The 21,521-nt window shown below is 42.0% G+C and overlaps 1 protein-coding gene across 2 annotated transcripts in view; it reads right to left on the bottom strand.

Moving 5' to 3' along the window:
- Window positions 1–21,521, bottom strand: part of LOC138247173 (killer cell lectin-like receptor subfamily B member 1B allele A) — a 213,963-nt gene that overhangs the window by 115,922 nt on the left and 76,520 nt on the right. For both annotated transcript variants that reach the window (XM_069201915.1, XM_069201916.1), the window contains one exon: window positions 7,844–8,007. In XM_069201915.1, the coding sequence (XP_069058016.1) occupies window positions 7,844–8,007 (164 nt within the window). The remainder of the gene's footprint in view (window positions 1–7,843; window positions 8,008–21,521) is intronic.

Below are 21,521 nucleotides of genomic sequence, written 5' to 3'. Positions count from 1 at the left end.
TGAGGGCATCACAGCAGCCACAAGGGGGGGAGTACACTCTCATTCAGCTGACTCTGCGCGCTTGACGAGGTGTCTGGGTGGGGGAGGTGGGCTGTGGGTTACCCTGGGCCAGGGCAGACGCGCAAAGGTAGATCCATTGATTTGCAGCCTCATTCCCAGTCCAACCCCAAAGGTGGTATTTGCCCTCTACACCTAGTCAGGCTCCTATGGGTTCCAACTGTGTATGAAATGGTTCTCAACAGAGTCCCCCATGGGCATGTGCTTTTCCCCTGCCCTGGCAGTGCATGGCTTAGTGCATAGGGCTGCTCCCTGAGTGTTGTGTCCGCCACGGTAGTGGTGTTGCAGGCATTGACCATGTGTCTCTTGTGTCTTCCCCCCCTTTTTGTTTTATCACCCTGTCCTTGTGTGCATTAGCATAATCTGGCAGAGAAGCATTGGCCCGGAGCAGGAGGGAGCTGCATCCCACATGGCCCTGGAGGGTGAAGTAACGGAGTCAGGAGGCCCCAGTGTGACGGAGGGCGAGGGGAGCTCCACAACAGGGACAGGAGCAGACACCAGCGTCAGCGACTCCTCCTCTGATGGGAGATCACTTGCAGTGGCGGGCACCTCTGTGCCCACTGCATCAACAGGTACAGCCGCCACTACCAGCACCACCCTCCCAGCAGCCTTTCATTGAGTTTCCCGTGCCCGCTCACCCAGGAGGGTGGGCATCTCCTTCGCCCCAGTCACCCCAGGCCCTGCCCCAGTCAGCCCTCCTGCCCTCAGTGAGGAGGCTATTGACCTCCTGAGATCCCTCACTGTTGGGCAATAAATCATTTTGAATGCCATCCAGGGTGTTGAGAGGCATTTGCAGCAAATAAATGCATACCTGGAGGGCATTAATTCTGGCATGGCGGCCCAACAGAGAGCATTTCAGGCTTTGGCCTCAGCACTGATGGCAGCCATTGTCCCTGTGTCCAGCCTCCCCCTCCAACTTCCTCTACCCAGACCCAATCCCCTGTACCTCAGCCTATCCCAAGCACACCATTAGACCAGCATGCACACTCATCAACACGCAAGAGTGGACATGGCAAACATTAGCACCACATATCCTACAGGCACTCACACAAGCACCATCCCCATGCAGACACACCAACATCCACTGCCTCCACTGTGTCACCCTCCTCCACATCCTCCTCCTCCCTCCCTGTCTTATCTCCACTCACACCTGCATGCACTACATCTTCATCCACTACCTCCATCACCAGCACGCCCACCACCACACACCGCTCACGCGCAATCACCACCCACACCACCATTCACACATGCCCTGTGTCCTCTCCCAGTGTGTCTGTGAGTCCTCCTCCCAAAGTAGACTAACGCAGGCACACACCCACCCAACAGCCATCCACCTCACAAGAGCCTCCGGCCCATGCACCTTCACCCAAATTCAGCAGACGTACACCTCCTAAAACCACTACCTCTTCCTCCACTCCCAAACCCCCTCCATCTTCCCGTCCCAGTGTGTCTAAAAAACTTTTCCTCGCAAACTTGGACCTCTTCCCTACACCTCCCCCCGTCCTTCCCCTAGGGCCAGGCTGTCCAGGTCCAATCCCAGCACCTCAACCACCAAATCATCCAGCACAGTGGTCTCAGAAAGTCCAGTCACATTGCGGGCGGCACCCATCAGGGCTGCCAGTGTGCCACCTAGCGAGGCCAAGGAGCAGGCCATTCCACCACCTGCCAAGGTGAAGAAGGTGCCCACATGCCGGAGGGAGAAGCTGCACCTACCACCAAGCAAGAGCTCCTCCAACCCAAAAGGGGACAGTGGAAAGGGACATCAAAGGTATGGAAGGGACACAAGGCAAAGAGCAGGTCAGGACAGGGCACGGAGGCTGCGGCTGAGGGACCAGAGTCACCTCTTCTGTCAACCAGAACATCAACCTGTACGGCAGTGGACACCGCCACCTGCACCGCCGTCTGCACGTCTGCTGCCTCAGCAACAGTCCCCAGCATCATCCCCAGTGGGCAGCCACCCGTGGCTGCAGGAGATGACCTGCTGTGTCTCTCAACAGGTGCAGACACGTGCACCACCGCCAGCACCTCCGCCACAGACACCGCCGCAACCACCGCCACCAGCCCCGCGATGTGCTCAGACAGTGCCACCACAGGTGACATGGCAATCATCCCCAGTGGCCAGCCGTCCGAGGCTGCAGGAGACATCCTGGACGCTGCACAGCGTACGTGAAGCATGACACTCAGCACTGTTTGTACCTGCAGGTGGCAGGCGAAGTTGCAGCAGGGTGGAGTGTGTCTCTGCCTCCATGGAGTATCTTGCTACCTGTTCCCAGGCAATCTCGTGGCACACACACCCAGGTGAGGGAATGGGACCTGCCACACTGCATGTGAAGCACTCTGGGCACAAAGCCACCTCCAGAACTAGTGGAGATTAACACCCACTACCTCAGTCCTTGGCAGGATGAAGCACTCTGGGCACAATGCCCCCTCCAGAACCAGTGGAGACAGACATCCACTTGTGAGACTGTGGCTTTGCACTCCCCAGGATAAAGCATTGGGCAACCCACCCACTGGAGAGACTTGTGAGACTGTGGTTTTGGACTCCCCAGGACCAATCAGTTGCCAAACCACCCACTGGAGAGACTTGTGAGACTGTGGCATTGCACTCCCCAGGATAAAGCAGTGGGTAAACCACCCACTGGAGAGACTTGTGAGTCTGTGGCTTTGCACTCCCCAGGTCCAATCAGTGGGCAAACCACCCACTGGAGAGACTTGTGAGACTGTGGCTTTGCACTCCCCAGGATAAAGCAGTGGGCAAACAACCCACAGGAGAGACTTGTGAGACTGTGGCTTTGCACTCCTCAGGACCAATCAGTGGGCATGGAGCCCCCTCGTGGAGCAATGGCGTCGTCCGTTCATCTGGCTGAGGTGCCCCCTGTCCCCCTGAGGTGCCTGTTTATTTTCCAGCTGATGCCCCTAAAGTGTTCTCTCTGTTTCGAGTCAGATATCTTGTGTGGGCTTTGCCCATGCATTTTGGGACACTGAACCACGGACAATGATTCCATTCATATTTGTATATACTGATATCTGAATTTGGCCTATCTGATATTTCAGTTATTACACTTGTTACAATCATTTCCTTTTGTCCTTGCGTTCTTCCAGGGGGTGACGGGGTGTATAAGTAATGTTGCTGCATGTATTTGTGTGTATGGTGTTGTGGGTGAGGGTGAGGGCGGGGGTGTTGCGTGTTGTGTGTGTGTGTCACTCTCTTTTCCCTCCCCCCTCCCTGTGTGCTAGGTGCAGTACTCACCGTGGTCATCGCCAGCATCTTTGCTGCTCCTGATACAAGAGGAGGTAGACCAGCATCGGCAGGACCTGTAACTCGGGCTCCATGACGTCCTGGTTCCTCGTTGGGTGTCGAGAGGTGAGTTGTTTCCATTCCAAGTACTGTTTCCGCCGTGCTTTTGATGGTGTTGGTACCGATCCAGAAAAGGTGGCGGATAGGCGTGTTGTAATACAGTGGAAGGAACCTTGTCTTCCGCCTGTCTGTTGGCGGTTACCGCCGCAGTGTTTGTTTCTACCGCCGTGGCGGTCGGAGTGTTAAAGTGGCTGTCTATATCAGCAGTTTCCGCCATGGTCGTGATTCCACTTTTTTTTACTGCCGGCCTGTTGGCGGTATTACCGCTGCTTTAACACCGACCGCCAGGGTTGTAATGATTGCCATTGTGTGCAGTTACAGAACGATAACCCAGCACACCAGGGTATTTAGTCAACTGGTGCAAAACACCAGTCGTTTAAATAAAGAATTTTGCTCTGAATAAGCAACTTTAAAATTAATTGTTGAAAAACGTGGTGGAAATTTCTATTACAAATTCTGAGATTCTGCACTTGTTAGTCAACCAAGCATAAGTCTAACCTGAATAAAGGAATTAGTGTACATCTTAAACTGAGTAAAGTAATAGTTTGTATTTGACCTCAACCTGCCTTTTGACATCTGACTTAAACTTACCCAGGGAATTATATAGAATAGTACGGAAACAACAATGAATTTTTCACCCATTTGACAAGCTTTTTCTTTTTGAGATGCAGTTATTCAAATTAAACCATTCAACTGCTCTAGGTTATTTTGTAGCTACTCTGGCTACTCTTCTGTGTGTACAGCTTCATTTAATGTAGCAACACACAAACTAGTTTTACTGACCTCCTTCAATACTTCTGAAACAACCCTGTCCAGGGTAAGAGATTGCCACGTTGTAGGAAAATATGGGGAAAATTAGCTGTTGAAGAAATTTCATAAAAAGGATTATTTTCACACCAGAATACAATTGCACTGAAAGTTAAATGGTCCATGGTTTGCACCTGATTTGGGTGCAGTGGGCCAGATAATGTGTGCTCTATCATTGGAAAGATCTTACCACTGGCCAGACAAAACATAATTAGAAAGTACCTTGGATCCTTCTTCAATGAAGTCCTGTTTTTGTGAAAGTTTTTCCGGGACCCCCACCAGCCTTAGGCTATCCCATCATGATCTGCTCTACTGATCCTCCAGTTTGTATTTAACCTGGTGCACGTCTTTTAGAAACTGAGATGCTGTTCCTGAGTGAGACCGTTGCACATCCTCCAAATTTGAAATCCCTTCTTTGTCTTCTCTACACCTAGCATTAAAGTTCTGTTGACCTTTATTAATTAAATCCAAATTGCTCTCCATTTTATCTGCCATTTCCATATGAGTTGTTTTCGTTTACTGGATTTTAGCCAGAGGTTGCTGAGTAAAGTACATAGTTCAGGATTAGATTTCTTCAAATCACCCACTAGCACCCCCTTTCCCAGACCTTGAGCTAATAGGCTTCTTGGTAACTTACAGGGGCACTGCTTCTAAGGCATCTCTTGAGTTATATTCTGAGCTCCTTGCAAGTCTGTAGGAAAGAAAGTCAATTTCTCCAAGCCAGGCTTGACCCTACCATGAATGGTCTTCCTCCAATCCAGGCATATCAAGCCCATTATGTATTTCCCTACTACCCCCCCTCTGCAGGGGGATCATCTTAAGGACTCCGACCTTGAAAACCTCGAGGCAAATTACTTGCTGAGCTGCGAGTGGCATTAGTGGTGGTATTTCTAGCTAGTGCCATAGAAAATGGTCTAAGAGTAGCTGTGTTCACATGAGCCTGAACTTGAGCTGATCTTTTAGTCCACAGTGAATTATCACAAATATCATCTTTACACTGATTGTCCTAGGCCAGCCCAGCAAGCAAGGGGGCATTTAAGGCTAATTCTCAGTTTCATTCACAGTGTCCCAGCAGCGTCTCCATCACACTGTCTGAAGAGCCTCTCTCTTAAAAAAGAAACAAATTCTGTTTGAATTTGCAACAAGTTGGGCATTTCTGGTGCTGCACAGTGGTGCAGATGTAATTCCACAACCTGAGCCTTCAGGGCTCTGGAGAGCAAATTGTGTGAATTAAGCAGCCCGCTCCACTGTGGCGAATTCTCTTTGCTGCTAATATGCAAACCTGTCTTTTCTTTAGTGAGTTTGGTCTGAGCTCCCTTTGAGTATAGTTAGTGTGAGTTCTAAGGTGGGGTTTTGTGCCTTCTAATGCTTTGTTCTTTCTGGCTGGGTAAGGCGTCAGATTTTCTATCTTGAGCTGACCTAAAAGTCCACAGCACAGCTTCCCAAACAACAACCCTACAATATTACATCTTAAAAAATTGAGTCTATAAAATACCCAGATTCCAGCCCGATACTTTAAATCCCCTGGGGTTATCATTTGTTTTTAATCAAAGTCTATCTGTTGTTGCTGTTGCCCTCTCATTAGTGTCTACCCTTTCAGCGATTTGGCTAAAAAAAAAAATACAGAAAACACCACAGGATGATGGACACAGCCTGAAATAAGATAAGGGAGAAAGGGAGCAGAGACTACAGCCGTCGCCCTCGACCAAGCACAAGAGGCCCAGTTATAGCTCACCTCGGGGTGGGCAAAAAAGATAACAAGGCACTCACTAATTTCACAGATCATTGCACACTTCTGCAGCACTAGTAATTTAGTCCAACTATCTCGTTTATACAATTTGTGTCCCCATCTAAATGTGCACTTAGGAGTGCACTTCAACTCCAGGTCCAGCTCCACGCATCAATAACCAAACAAGCATGGGGCAAGGCCATCAATGTGCACAGCGGAGACACCGCTACAAATTACCGCTCAGCCCCTTCACAGAGACTCCTAGATTTCCAGCCTCCTGTCACTGAATGCATTGTGGGGCTTGCTCAGATTGTCAAAATACCACCACGCAGCGTGGTTAGGATCCACAGACAGGAGCCGACATCCTCCTCTTTCAGCTCCAGGGCCCCATGATGTGGTCAGGGAGCGCCCATGCTAGAAATATTTCTCATAATCCCTCCCATCAGTACCTTTTCTTCTGAGATTTAATCTCAATGTGGATTTTCTACAAGGGTTTGTTTTAGTAATTTGTATCCTGAAGGCCCAGCTGGCAGAAATTCTAATCTGCAGGGAACCCTGGTGTATTGCATAGATTCAAACATGTGCTTCTTGATCTTTTCCTATCTCTTAGTTTGCTCCCTACATCGCTGAAGTTAAATCATATTGAAAGTGACTGCCAACATATTTCAGTAGACCAGGAAGCCAAAGGCTCTTGCTTTACCTATTTTCTTGCTTGTAGTGTTATGTAAGAAAAATTCTAAATGCATATAGATCCATTAACACAGGAGATGATACAGTCTAATGGAATGTGGAATCTTTATCCATAGTACTAATAGTTTTATATTTAATGACAATAAACTTATAGCACTTTTCCCAAATATATAACACAGCATGCACATTTATGGTGAGTGGTAAATGTGCTAGCTTAAGATAAGATTCTACTTCACAACAAACCTTTAGATGTGAGCGTTGGCTGTTCAAACTTGCTGTCCATGATAGACAAAGGTCTAAATAGATTGTTTGTGCATCAGGGAGCTTACACTATTATCTGGGGTCTATGGTTCCAGCCAGGGTCAACAAAAATATTTATTGCAAAAGTTTACCTAGCTGGCTTTGAGGTCCACAAGCCTGAAGAATTGAAGAATTATATCACTCAAGTGTTACCAGCCCTATTGATGTGTGTAGCATGAATGAGTTACCAGCCCTGCTGCTCTTGTATCACTGACGTTTTACCAGCTTTACCTGACTCTTTTTTACTACATCTTATCAGCTCTACTCAGTACTTTATCAATGAAGCCTAATTAGTCTGCCTTATCATGTATTACAGAATAAGACAGGTTTGTCTTTTCCTGTATCACAAGTATGTTACCCACACTGCCGGTTCCTCTGTCACTAACACCTTACCAGCTGTCACTGCTGGCTTGGCTCGTATTACTGTCTTACCAATTCTTTCTGGCCTGCATCCTGGCCAGCAATGACATACTGGCCACACCATGTCCTGTATCACTAAAGCTTTTCCAATTCTTGATGCCCCTGTATTGCTGTATGTCTTGCATTTCTTACTGGGCCTCCATCACTGATGCCGTACTGATGATTGCCAGCCCTGTCTGGCCCAGTATCACTGATGCCCTACCAGCTCTGCCTGGTCCTGTGTCACTGATGCCCTACCAGGTCTGCCTGGTCCTGTATCACTGATGACTTATCAGCTCTGCCTGATCCTGTATCTCTGATGCCTTACCAGCTCTGAGTGGCCTTGTATCAATGATACTTTACCAGCTCTGCCTGCTTCTGTATCACTGATGCTTTACCAGCTCTGCCTGCTCCTGTATCACTGACGTCTTACCAGCTCGGCCTTGTCCCCTATCACTGATGTCTTACCAGCTCTGCGTGCTCCTGTATCACTGATGCCTTACCAGCTCGGCCTCGTCCTCTATCACCACCAGGCGGGAGCTCCTAGAGGAGCAGTCTTCATGGCTCGCGCTCCAGCTCTTCTCATCTGTTTTTCCTGGAAAGTAATAGCACTTCCGTCCATGCTGCTCCCAGTGCAGAGGACAGGATGGCGTAGGGGGAACTGTTGCTGGAAGAAGAATGGAATGAATTGTCACTAGGGTTAAAGCTACTGAGTAAAAAAGCTAAGCAAATTGTGCCAGTCAGGAAGCTCAACTGGTCAGACGTGTTAGAGATTTAATTGTTCAATGCTGAAATGTGTCACTTTCATGTCACAGGTCTGAATATGGGTGAACAGGCTATGTGCTAATAGATGGTGTAATATTTGTAGCATCTCCTAGTTACAACACTTTGAAACAGCAACATTCCAGGTGCTAATGTTGCATTAAAACTCACGTGCTATTAGTGTTGGTTTGTGCCACTGCAGCAAAAGAAAAATAAGCTGAAATGGACAACCATCAGTAAAATGTCTTCAGCGAGTTGTCCCTAAAATATGCTGCTTGTCCACAATCTCAGTCAGTCACAGTCACGTGAAGCCGTGATGTGTTGTGACAGAATATAAGAGATGACATTTATGGAACATGTTAATTACACTGGCACAGCTTCCATTTCAGTCATATCACACAGAGAGATGGGCATCCCTCTGAGACTGCTCAATCCCATCTACTCTCTCTTTCCACAGAGACTGCCAGCAGACACGAGCAGAAGTGTAGCCTGCATTACCACGGTGGGGAGGTAAGTGACAAATTAAAGAAACGTCCGGGGCTGTAGGGTGTGTGATTGGTCAGAGTACTTGACAGGGGTCAGGAGGTGTCTGATCACAGTAGTGACAACCGCATATGAGTCTACACATTGGTCAGAACATCATAGACAATACCTAGCGCATAGACGACTGCGCATCTTTAACAACATTATGCTAATTGAGATACCACTCAACATGTGAGCCAGCATTCTCATAAAGCAAAGCATGGGAATGAACTGCGAATGGGCAGAATACATAAAAACTTAGGGAGAGAGAGCGCGTGCAAGAAATGAAAGTGTCAACATCCTGCAGCAGCATCTTGGCTTTCCTCTGCTTGTTGTTATAGCGGATTTTGTGCAGGGCTCAGCATTTCGTAAGAGTAGGTGCAGGTATTAAAATATACCTTCCTTAACAGTCTCTCTGGGTTTAGATCTCCACAGCAGAGTAAAAAGGGCTGTCGTTTGATATTTATTTTGAGCACATTTCTGACACTGGCAGACTCACAAATAGCATCCGTTCACCTACATTCCTTACGACCTTGAAATGTCCGGGGTCATGTAGAATCCCAGCTCTGAAAACGGTCTCATCTGGTAAGATCTCTTGTTCCCTCTCACTAAACCCACCAGCACAAATTGAATTGTTTTCCCATCACAGCCACACCTCTGAAAACTTCCCTAGTTCATCGCACCAGTAACTGAGCTAGGGAGACGTTGGCACCAAAGACTAAAAGATCATTGTTGTGTTTGGTGTAACCAAGACCCACCTTCAAAAGCAGGTTCTCAAAAATTCTTTGCTACACCATCAGCCAGTCTCTAAATTTCACCTGCAGATACAACACACTGTTCTTCAGAGAGCATCACTTAACATTAAATACGCCCAATTGGACTTTAAACATAAATTACAATGGTTTTAATACACCCTCAGATATCCAGTCCTCAGTGGCCACTAATGCTCTGGTTTTCGGAGACCTGGAGAAGAAGACTATTCCCTTGCCAACCCAAGCCACTCCATTGAGTGGATTATAATGAGTTTGCTATTAATGTATTTTGAAGTAATCACAAACTGTAGTTTTTGGGCCTCAATTATTACCAAACTCAACGTGAAACATACAGAAAGGAAACTGATAGGCAATGACCCTGGGGCTGCACATTGTGACTTGTCACAGGGGATTCACCTGAATACTTTTGTTGGATTTGTACTATTTTTTTTAGGTAGAGAGAGATGACTAGTGGTATTCATGGTTGGAAATGAGAGTTAAGATGTAGATGAGCATCTGATAAATGGTGAAAGATTTAGTTGAAATCAGATAGGGTTGAAGGAGACTGGTTACATTAATTACAGATGTGACAACTCTCCAGGCCTCCTTGCCTTGTTTTTGACCATCTTGATGGACAGTCAGGAGCAGTTGTATCAGATAGTCCAGAGGCTTTGAAGATTATAGGAGATGTTGGGAAATCACAAGAGTGTCACACCAGGCTGTCAGCCTTAGACAGTGGGAATGGGTGGAGAGGACAGTAAAGTTAGATTGCCCTATCATCCTGTCAGTCACACAAGCTATATTTTATTCGGTCTAAATAACCATCAAAGCAATAACTTGCAACAATAAAATCATGATCTATACATAATAAATATATAATAACAAGATTAAAAAGTAGGTAATGAGGATGAGATAAAAATGCTATAAAATGAGAGATCTGCAAGTGTACAAAGAGAAAAAATTAATAGAAATCTTCACATATGTATCCCATCTTAGAAGTAAGGGGGAGGTGTCAAAGTTCCTTTAGTTGGGTGCTTTTAACTTCCTCATCGATAAGTTATAAGAAGTTCAATGAATAAAACAATTGGGTTGAATAAGATAAAATCAGGGTTCAATTAATATCATCACTGTGATCCTTTTTTAAAAAGTATGGACGTATATGCCAAGTGAACGCAAGGAACTTGCTGACCGCACAGATTAGGAGAGAGGAGCAATCTCTCAACATCAGCCTCAGGGCATCTCTACACGTTCTCAACCCCATGTTTCTACAAGCGGGATGAAGCCATTTCCGCCGGGCGATGCCATAGGCAGGACAAATAAACATAAAATGCACTACAGTTTCCACAGAACCATTACAGCAAGGGCATTTATCGGATAGCAGGGTGGAGCTCCATGAACTAGAAAAGGACTTCAGAGGGAGGCATCCATACCTAAGTCGAGCATACAAACTTTTACTTAGTTGATCGGTAATTAAGTCCAGGAAGGGTTCGAAGTGGGGAAACCACTTGTAATCGAGGAAAAGATATGTCAAACTACCATGTGAAGTAACTGCAGATATTTTTCCCTAACATGGGACCAGTAAACAGATTTCAGGTGGTCCTTGTGAGCCCTCCTTAAATTATTGGGCTGGCTCCAAAAGTTACTGGGTCCCAAGGTATGGAACCATTCCGAAATGTGCTTGAACCAAGGGATAGAAAGTACGTTTGGTCTATCCAGTAAGTCTTGCAAAGATTCCTTGTAAGTGACTAATTCAGGGATAGTCCAGATACGAACCCAAAAAGTTAAAAGGCTTAAAGCTATTACATCAGAAATGCGAGGGAACCCTAGGTCCAAAAACACTGGAACCAGGGGCGTACTACGAGGGCATGCCAAGAGTGATCTTGCAAAATTATTTTCCCCCACAGATAACTTGCTAGATTTGGAGCAACCTGTCATTAAATTGAGTCCAACTTATAAACTACCACAGCGCATGATGATAGGTGTATGTCAATCAATTCAAGTTACTTTTCTGAATCAATTATCCCTTATCAAGAAGTAAATACATTTACAGCTTACACAAATTAAAGATTACCCACTTGCAACAGAATAAAAATGAAATCACTCTTACAAAAGATACTTCATAGAGTTTACATTCAATAACAAAACTAGAACAAAAGTTTATGTGAGAACGGTTTGGACTCATTTGTTCAGTACACCTACCCTTTTGTTTACAGACTTCCGTCATACAAGGAGAGGGGGCTTAGCAAGGATCAATAAGGGTGTGTTAATCAGTCTTTACATATAGTCATAAATTATATTGTCCTAATGTTGGACTTGTGAAGCAGCAGAACAACATGGTCTCTTTTACCTTCACTATTTAAAATTGTTTGAACAACAGAATCAGCCATCTGGGACATAGACTTTTATAAATTGGAAAAAAGATAAATATGTGCTATACATCACTTGTGGGGGGGCTATTACAAAGGCAATTTTCTGAATTACTCTTTCCGCCAACCTTTTTCCAATATACATTGATTGTCTTTTAGTGTCAAGACACCCAGTCTCAGTTTCACATAAAAAAGTATCTCTTCACGTTCAGGTGCATCTGAAATGGCTCGTCAGCCACAATTAGCTCCCACTGAGGGTGGTGTGAACATTTCAGTGAGTGAGGGAAATGCCCCAAAACACAATGGGCACATCACATTTTTCTAATGAAAACAGGCACATTTATTGAAAAGTGCCTAGCTGTGGATTTTGGCCTGTAGTTCATCCGGCACCTAGGGAAACCTACCAAACCTATACATTTATGGAAAGTAGACACGTAGGGGAATATTTAGTCTCCCGATAACAGCGGTACCTCACTTGTGTGGGTAGTCCCATTGCCCATGACAGGAAAGGATCACACAACGGTCAATGTTAGTCCTTACATGAGGGCAACTGTTGACCCTGGGGTGATCCATTGCTGATGCAGACACTAGGTACAGGCACTCAAGTGGAGTAGCGTTTTTATCAGGTCAGGTGGGGAAACACTGGTTGGTAGCAATGTGGTGGATCCCAGCATATTCCTGTTGTTTGTGTGACAGAAATGCAAGAAAAAATTAAATTCAACATTTCACCTTAGAAGGGTATTATGGGTAAGAAAACTTTGGAGAATCCAAACAAGCCACACCTCCGTAGAGTCCCCCGGGTGTCTAGTTTCCAGAAATGTCTGGGTATGGTAGGTTTCCCTATATGGCCGCTGAGCCCAAGACCAAAAACGCAGGTACTTACTGTACAAAACCAGTTTGTTTTGTGATGGATCATTTTGTACAATACAATTTGGGCGGTGGAATTTGGGGCTGAACTAAATTGGGGAGCTCCCTCTGTGCTTGCCGTCGCATGCACCAGCTCTCTGGGGTGGGCTCAACTGCTATTGTCCCGCTGCACAGACTGTGCTTGCGAAGGGATAACATGACTGTCCTCATCACCTCCCTTAGAATCACAGAGAGAGGAGTTGTCGGATGGGACTCCTCTGACTGAAAAATCACTCTCAGAGTCTGCTCCACTGTCCTATTCCTCAGATGCTGCCTCAGTATCTGTTATCTCAGCCTCTGATCCTACATCAGAGCTGTCTTCCATAACCCGAGTTAGGGCTCGATCAGCAGTCATCCAACGAGACTCCATCTCTGCTACTGGCTAAACTGTCCCTCTAAAATATTAGCCTATGTAGACAGTCAAAAAATTGCTGGTTGGTGTGTGATGCGTGCAACAGTAAAAGTCAGTCACCTTACCCTCACTTCTTCCCTCAATGAGCACGTTCTCTCAAGACAATAAAAAAAAAAAAAAAAAGACACACTGTGACTTCACCTTGTGACATGTCCATCCTCACAGTCTTTATTGCCTGTGGCGCCCAGCACGACAATCATTATTGGTGCTCCCACTCCCATGACCTCCTCCTCGGATTGCCTCACTACCACCCAGAAAAGTGCCCTTCATCTCACCGTAGCCCCCCTCACACATACATTTAATTTGTATTATAGCGCAGTTAATGGCTGGCTTTACTAATCCATTCAGCTATTTACATAAAATACAGATTTGATCTTTGCAGCAGGCATATTAACTTGCTTTACTTAATGGCATCAAAACTGCCACTAGGCAAAAATCTTCTCCTTCTCCTTCTCTAGCAGAAACATACCCACAAGAGTTATCTTGACTTTTTTATTGCTGCCTAAAAGCTACGGTTGAAACTCATTGGTTGGAGTATGTGCAATGCTTTTGAAGACGTGCGGTGCAAGACAACTGGTGGTGATATATATATGTATATAAAACCCATATATATATATATATAGATAGATATGTATATATATATATATAGAGAGAGAGATCACTTTTAGATGTGGGTGTGGTTTCCCTGGGGGCTGATCGCAGCCCCCAGGGAAACTGCACACGCTTTGACAAAAGTGATCTCCATGTATGTGATCAAGACCGTGAAGGTTGAAACGCGTTGGTGCTTGTTGTGGGTGTCAAACTGCACATTAAAATGAAAAACTAAAGCCCATATTTATACTAATATTGTACGTTTTTGTGACGCAAAAATGGCGCTAACTTACAAAAAATACAATTGTATTTTGCAAGCTTTCACCACTTTTGCGTAAAAAAATGATGCAAATACGGCGCTAAAAAAGTATAAGTATGGGCCTAAGTATCCCGTGAGTGCCACGTCTATGTTGAGTTTGTGAGAAAATAATTCAGGGAATAGGTCCTTCCCTGGTGTGGGCACTGACTGAATAGAGCGTGCCTTTAGTGGACCCCTTTGAGACTATATATATATATATATATATATATATATATATATATATATATATATATATATATATGTATATATATATATACATACATACATATATATAGATATATATCTATATATATATATATTATATATATATATATATATAGAGAGAGAGAGAGAGATAGATCTATAGATATAGATCTAGCAATATATAGCTCTATGTATATATATATGTATATATATATATATATAGAGAGAGAGATATATATATATATATATATATATATATATATTCATATATATATATATATATATATATATATATATATATTACTGATTCTCTTGGTTTATAATAAAGAGAAAAACGCACTCCGAGGTTGTACCATTATTCTCTTTCACTTTAATATGCGAGCTCAACAAAAAACAAACAAAGTTCAGGGAGGGAGAGGACGAGGACGAGGCGCAAGAAGAACAAACGTACAAGAAGGGGACAAAGAGGGAAAACAGAGAAAAAACAGAGCACAAACAGCAGCTGTTTTCAAGAGTTAAACATTATTCACCTCTCCACCAGGGAAATGTCCCCGTCGGAGGAATCTGTTTTGAAAAAGGGATTACATTTTTGCCCCACCACTAACTTAGACTTGGTACAAACACAAATAGACCTTTATAAGTTTATACGTAAAATTAAACTGGAGAAGACATTTGCAGAAGTTAAGACCAAAGAAAAAAATGATCCACCAGAATATGAGTACAACTTAACAGCATCAGATAAAGAAACTTTGATGACTTTGGTAAATCTAGACATTACATCAGGAGACAGACCACTTGAAGAGACTGAAGATGTAGCACCTTTGGGGGCAGGTCTTACGGGAAAAAGACCACAATCCAAGTTTTATCCCGTGTTACCAGCAGGGAATAAAATTTATCTGTTCGCTGAAATGGTAATTCATGACTTATATAAAAAGTGTTAGAATAAAAATAAGGATAACTTATCTCTATTGGAGAAACAGGCACTCCATAAATTACAAACGGATACAACTATAGAAATCAAGCCAGCAGGCAAAGGTGGAAATATTGTGATACAAAACAAACAGGATTATGTGAAAGAAGCTATGCGGCAATTAGCAGACAAAACATGTTATGCACAGATTGGTGGAAATCCATTAATAAAATGGGAAGATTTGGGTCTTATTGATCAGGATGAGGTCAAATATCTGAAACTTGAACACCCTGTGACTTCAACAATATACTTTCTCCCCAAAATTCACAAAGATTTGACATATCCTCCAGGCAGACCAATAATATCGGCAAAGTCATCTTTATTAGAACCAATGTCAGATTACATTGATTTTTTTCTAGCACCCTTAGCTAGGAATTTGAATTCCTATCTGCGTGATACAGGAGATTTATTACAACAATTGGAAGGCATACCTTGGCAAGATACATATAGATTGGTAAAGATGGATGTGGTGTCACTTTATACAAACATAGAACACCACAGAGGGATTAAGGCATGCAAATTCTTTCTGAGTCAAACAAATATACGCTTCTCCCAACATAATGAGATGTTGTTGGAAATGATTAGTATTTGTCTGACCAATCATTATTTCCTTTTTAATCAACAACTGTATCTGCAAATGAAGGGCACAGCGATGGGATTCTCATTCTCTCCGAATTCTGCCAACTTAACAATTGGTTGGTTTGAACAACAAATTGCATGGGTAGGAGAAAATGAAATACATCAGCAAAAGTTGGTGACTTGGCTTAGATTTATTGATGACTTATTTCTTATCTGGAATGGTAAAGAGTTTGAGGCATATTTCAGGATTCTGAACACCAACATAGCCAATTTGAATTTTACTTATGAAATCAACGGGTTACATTTTTAGATACAGAAATCTATATAAAGAGGGTTTAATTCAGACAACATTACATAGAAAAGTGACAGCTACGGATTCAATATTATACGCAAAAAGTTTTCACCCCCCAAAAACCAAGTGGAATACTCCTTATGGTGAATTTTTGCGAATAAAGAAAATCTGCTCAGAACCCGTGGAATGTGACAAACATCTTAAACTGTCTGAAAACAGATTTGTAGTTATACAATATTCCAACAAATGTCTATTTCAGGCTAAGCAACGCTTAAACAAACTATCTAGAGAATAATTAATCCAGAAAGTGAATCATCCTCCAAAACAAGACAAACAGCAACAGTTGTAATTCATAACCACATACTCACAAAGTGCTACACAAGTTCGAAAAATTTGGGAGAATCATTGGCCAATTTTATTAATGGACCCTGTAGTAAGAGAAATCATAGGACAATATCCTCAAATGACATTAAGAAGAGCATCCAATCTAAGTGATAAATTAACACACAGTCACTTCCTGAATAAAAAACAAAACTGGCTACAGAAGCCGGGATTCTGGAAATGTAGTGATTGTAAAGCATGTAAAATCGGGAACAATAAGCAAGAATATTTGATGAATACTGGAAATGTGAGAGTGATTTGAAAACACTTAACCTGCAAAAGCCGTTTTACAGTGTATGTGTTTGAATGTGCCTGTGGTCTAAAATATATTGGCAGCACGATTTGTGAGACCAAAAAGCGAATTTTAGAACACATTCGAGCAACTATCAACTTAGATAGGAGTTATGCTACTGCAAGGCATATGGAACAGAAACACAGCAGTAAAGGGGAACTAATAAAATATTTTTTAATCGATCAAGTACCAAAACAAGAAGGGGGGGGGAGATAGAGAAAAGAAGCTACATCAGTTGGAGTCAAGACACATATTAGACATTCGTTCTTTAACTCTGCTTGGTCTTAATCCGGTCCGAAGAGCTATTTGATCACTTATAAAGACAATGAAAATTATATATATTTTTTGCTATACCCTTTGGTATTAATAAGCTGGGAGGCGGTTACCTCTGCATGGCCATTTGGCCTTGTCTCTCTTTTTTTCATTCATTCTTATTTATTTTGTGTGACATTCATATGGGCACATTCAAATTAGTTAACAAACTTCACAAGCATAGACACACTAATGTTCAAGTGTAGAGGAAAGATTAATTTCGAATAGTTAGAATTTTTAAATTAGATATAAATATTGACATTATCAAACATTAATATTATCTATTCAACACTTGAGTTAATAAGTAATCACTTGAGATTTAGATTAATTAATCTTCTGTAATATATAAAACTGATAACTACATTTACCAGAATTCATTGCATGGGCATAAAAGAAAAAGACCGATGCAAAATCTATATAATCTCAATATTATTCAGCAGAGTTTGTCTTTAGTAACATATGAAGCTTTGGCCTTTGAGGTGTAAACAACCACAATTGAAATTGGTCTTTTGTTTGTGCATTTGTGATTTTTGGTTTGTATATTTAAAGCACCAGAAGAATGCACAGGAAGTTCCTGTGAACAAGGTCTAGTGAGACCGAAACGCATCAGGGGATTCCTGACCTTTTGTATTAATTTAATGTAATCTGTATATATTGTATTGATTAATTGATAGGTATGTATCATTTTCATTTTTTACTTATGCTAATTATGTTTTATTTGAATTCTCAATTAATTTAATGGTAAGTGTTTTTGAAATTTTGTTTGTGAACTTATTTTTGTTTTTAAATATTGTATTCATTTAAGAGAAATCAATTGAGAACTAATTTCAGAAGTCTGTATTTCTTCTTGTTAGGCAAGTGAATGTTAGAAGTAATTTTATGTTTTTAGTATTTATTTGATTATATATGTTAAAAAATCATATTTTGTTTTTAAACAAAATAGAATCTTTATAAGTACTATAATTTGATATTTGTATTAGGTATTGGAACATTTCTACTTACAGTATTAGGACTTGTATTCTTATATGTATTCCCTTCAAAGAACAACATGTTCCCTTTTGTTGCTAATAGTGGAGAGAGAATAGTATGTCCTATTCTTCTGAAGTCCAACACTTTCCTTCTTGTTGCTTAGACTGGAGGGCGATAGTAAATCTAACCCTTCAAAAGTCAACACTTTCTCTACTTTTGCTTAGATTTGAGTAGAAATAGTAAATCTATCCACTTCGAAGTCCAACATTTTCCCTATTGTTGTTTATAGTGGAGTAGGAATAATAAATCTAAACCTTCCAACATTTCCTTTAGGGTTCCATAGATTAGAGCGGAAATAAAAAATCTATTTCTTCCGAAGTCCATCAACATTCCTACTGTTGGTGGCTCTGAATTTATATTATTGTTTATTCATTTATTTTTAATACTGTTTGTTTTTATCTTTTGTCTCATGTATTTATTATTTTTAGTAAAATATGTTTTTGAGTGGTTTAAAATTTTACTATTTAATATATTGGTCAAAATGATTTTTACATTTTGTAATAAAAGTGTTTACAATTTATTTCTTTTTACTGTTGATATCATTTGTGCAGTTATTTAATTGTGTTTATATTGTGTGTATATATACATATATATGAATATATATAATATATGTCCCAAGAGAAAATCTCTGCTCACTCCTAGAGCACAACGGGAGGGGTGCTCGATGACTGGAAGAGCAGCCAAACAAGTAATTCCAACAAACAAAAAGAAAATAGTAGTGCTCACAGGAGGGTGAGGAAAAAATATACTTTATTTACCAAGGGCCTTTAGTGGTTCTCCAAAGCCGTGGAGGGGAGGCTGCCACCAGACTTCAGGCATCCCTGCCAGCCCTATTATGATGTTCCTGCTGGTCTGCCCCTCTTTGATCTAAGAGCAATGCCACTGCACAAGGGGCCCATGCAGCACCCAGGGAATGTGCACTGTCTGCTCATGCATGGGGAGCCCTGCACTTTCCACAACATAGTCGTTATTGCTTTTCCGCCAGCCTTTCTATGGCAGGAAGTAAGCTGTGGAAAGGCTTGCAGAAGAGCAACTTCAGATCAGTGCGGCGGAGCATAATTCAGCACCACCATGGCTGATTTGGTAGAAAGACCACCACCACCGTGTCAGTACCAATGATCCTGGTGGTGGGGGCAGTCCACTGACGGTCCGACTGTCATATTCATAATCTGATGGTCAGATTGTCAGGAGTGTGGCGGTCTGGCCTTTGCTACAGTATTGGAGGAGGCTGGACCACTATGCTCATAATTAGGCCCCAAACTACAAAATAGGCATTTTCGCCCAGCCGGGCTTTGATCCATTGGTTTCAATGTGTATATGTGCATTATTTTACCGGGTTCTGACATGCATGATTTCAACCCATAAGGGCGGGCACAATGGTATTCTGACAAATTTGATTTCAGTTACTTGGAATTGGTTTTCAAGCACATGAAATATATGTACACACCACCGTCCTTAGCCCACTTGGGCCTGATCAAGGGGGTAGTAACAAGTAACTCACTTTGATATTTCTGATTTCAATGTCACATCCGTATACTGTTATACTAAATTGTTATGCATGTTAAGCACAGTATTTATGAAGCTGAAAGATTATTTGCTTTGTATTTCATTTTGGTGCTCCCTTCAACTATGTCGATCCCAGGTGCACCTATTTTATTCCACTTTTCTATGTGGTATATTTTGTTGATGTTGATGATTGTTTGAATATTTCTAGGCAACTGGGTCAAGTGATCAAGGCCTGTCTCGGCCAAAATACATCTTTTGTAGTCTTGGTGAATAAAGGAAATTTTTTCCTCACACTCCAAGTGTGAGCGCTACAAGTTTCTTTTTGTTGATATTATATATGTTTATGCATATGCATGTATATGCATATATAAACGATACTTATATTTAATTTTATTTGTGTATTTAATTTTATAATTTAAATACCATTATTTTTATATGTTTTTTAAATATTTAAATTAATTAATATGTATGTTTGTTTAAGTTATTTTTATTTTTTAGTTCTTAAATCATAATATTGTTAAGAAATGTATTTGAAAAATTGTATATACATATATGTGTGTGTTTATATAATAATATATATTTATTCATACACATATGTATACATTTCTGAAATACTTAGAGAAAACAATTTTACATTATATTAATTTTATATATTTTAGTATTTTAAATGTATTACTTTAAAGTGTAAATATATAATAAAAACATTGTTTTGTCTGTTTTTCAATAAAAGTCTTGTCCACAATATTTTGACTAAACATTCTTGATATTTACATCATCTGTAGTGGGATATTTTGGAAAACAATATTTTTAATGCAATATTTTTGTCAAGAATAGTTTTTTGTCGATCTTTCTTTATTGATGTTTGCACATAGCAAAATTGCAATAGTATTATCATCTTCTGACACTATTATTGTACACAAGGATGCCTAGATTGGTTAACAATTTCCACTAGGAGAAAGTGTCTCTGAGTACAGCACAGTTGTGATTACATTATATTGGTCAGCTCACTCAGTTTGACAACCATTTTACCCATTAACCTCCCCAACCCCCTAACAAAACCCTTACATGAGGGTAATGTAGTCAATAATAGATAGTCTGACAAGAGGCGGGGGAGATAATAGAGGGGCTCGAATCTGAGAGATGGGGTTCAGTGTCACTGGGTGTGTATGGAAATGGATCACCATACTTAAGGCCTTGTTATGAGTATGGTGGTCTTTTGGCAAGACCGCTGTGGTGGCAGCCATCAAAAGACAGCCATGTTTGCGGTGATCCAACCGCTGTATTAAGACTCACCCTTGAAGTCTGTCCATTAGGACACTGGAGGACGGAAAAGAGGCGGTCCCACCACCAGCACCGCCAGCCAGACAAAAATCCACCCATAAGATTACGATCCACAAATCACAACAGCGGTTCTTCCATGTCGGAGACACCCCTACAAAGCCCACAATCCTTTGCAACCAAAACGCCACACTCAGCCACAGACAACCAACAGTTTAGAGAGAAACAAAAAGAAAGAATAGGCACCCCCTTACATTTCACTACTCACACATCACAGCTGCACAACATACACAACACAAATTGACAAATTGTACCATCACACATAATCCACAAAAACCATCACCCACTCACATCACAGCACCTACACCTCATGCTTTACCTTTTTCTACAGCCTTTTTTCTTTGAACACTATCACACCGTCTTCACCACGACTACCATTTCCCCACAAAAACACCCACGTTTCATGGAGTTGAGGGTCATGGTGAATAAAATTGTCAGGGTAGAGCCACACCTGTTCGGAGCACAGGTCAAGCAAACATCAGTAGCCAGGAAAATGGAGCTGTGGCAAAGAATAGTCAACAGGGTCAATTCTGTAGGCAGCTATCCAGGTACAAGGGAGGACATCTAGAAGAGGTGGAACAACCTCAGGGAGAAGGTATTTTCCATGGCATCCAGGCAGCAGCTAGCGGTAATGAAGGCTGGCGGTGGGCCTCCACATCCTCCCCCTAC

Source organism: Pleurodeles waltl, chromosome 7, assembly GCF_031143425.1.
Source record: "Pleurodeles waltl isolate 20211129_DDA chromosome 7, aPleWal1.hap1.20221129, whole genome shotgun sequence".
Taxonomy (NCBI): Eukaryota; Metazoa; Chordata; class Amphibia; order Caudata; family Salamandridae; genus Pleurodeles; species Pleurodeles waltl.
Note: the sequence above shows the minus strand (reverse complement) of the source record. Positions and strands in the feature narration are given on the sequence as shown.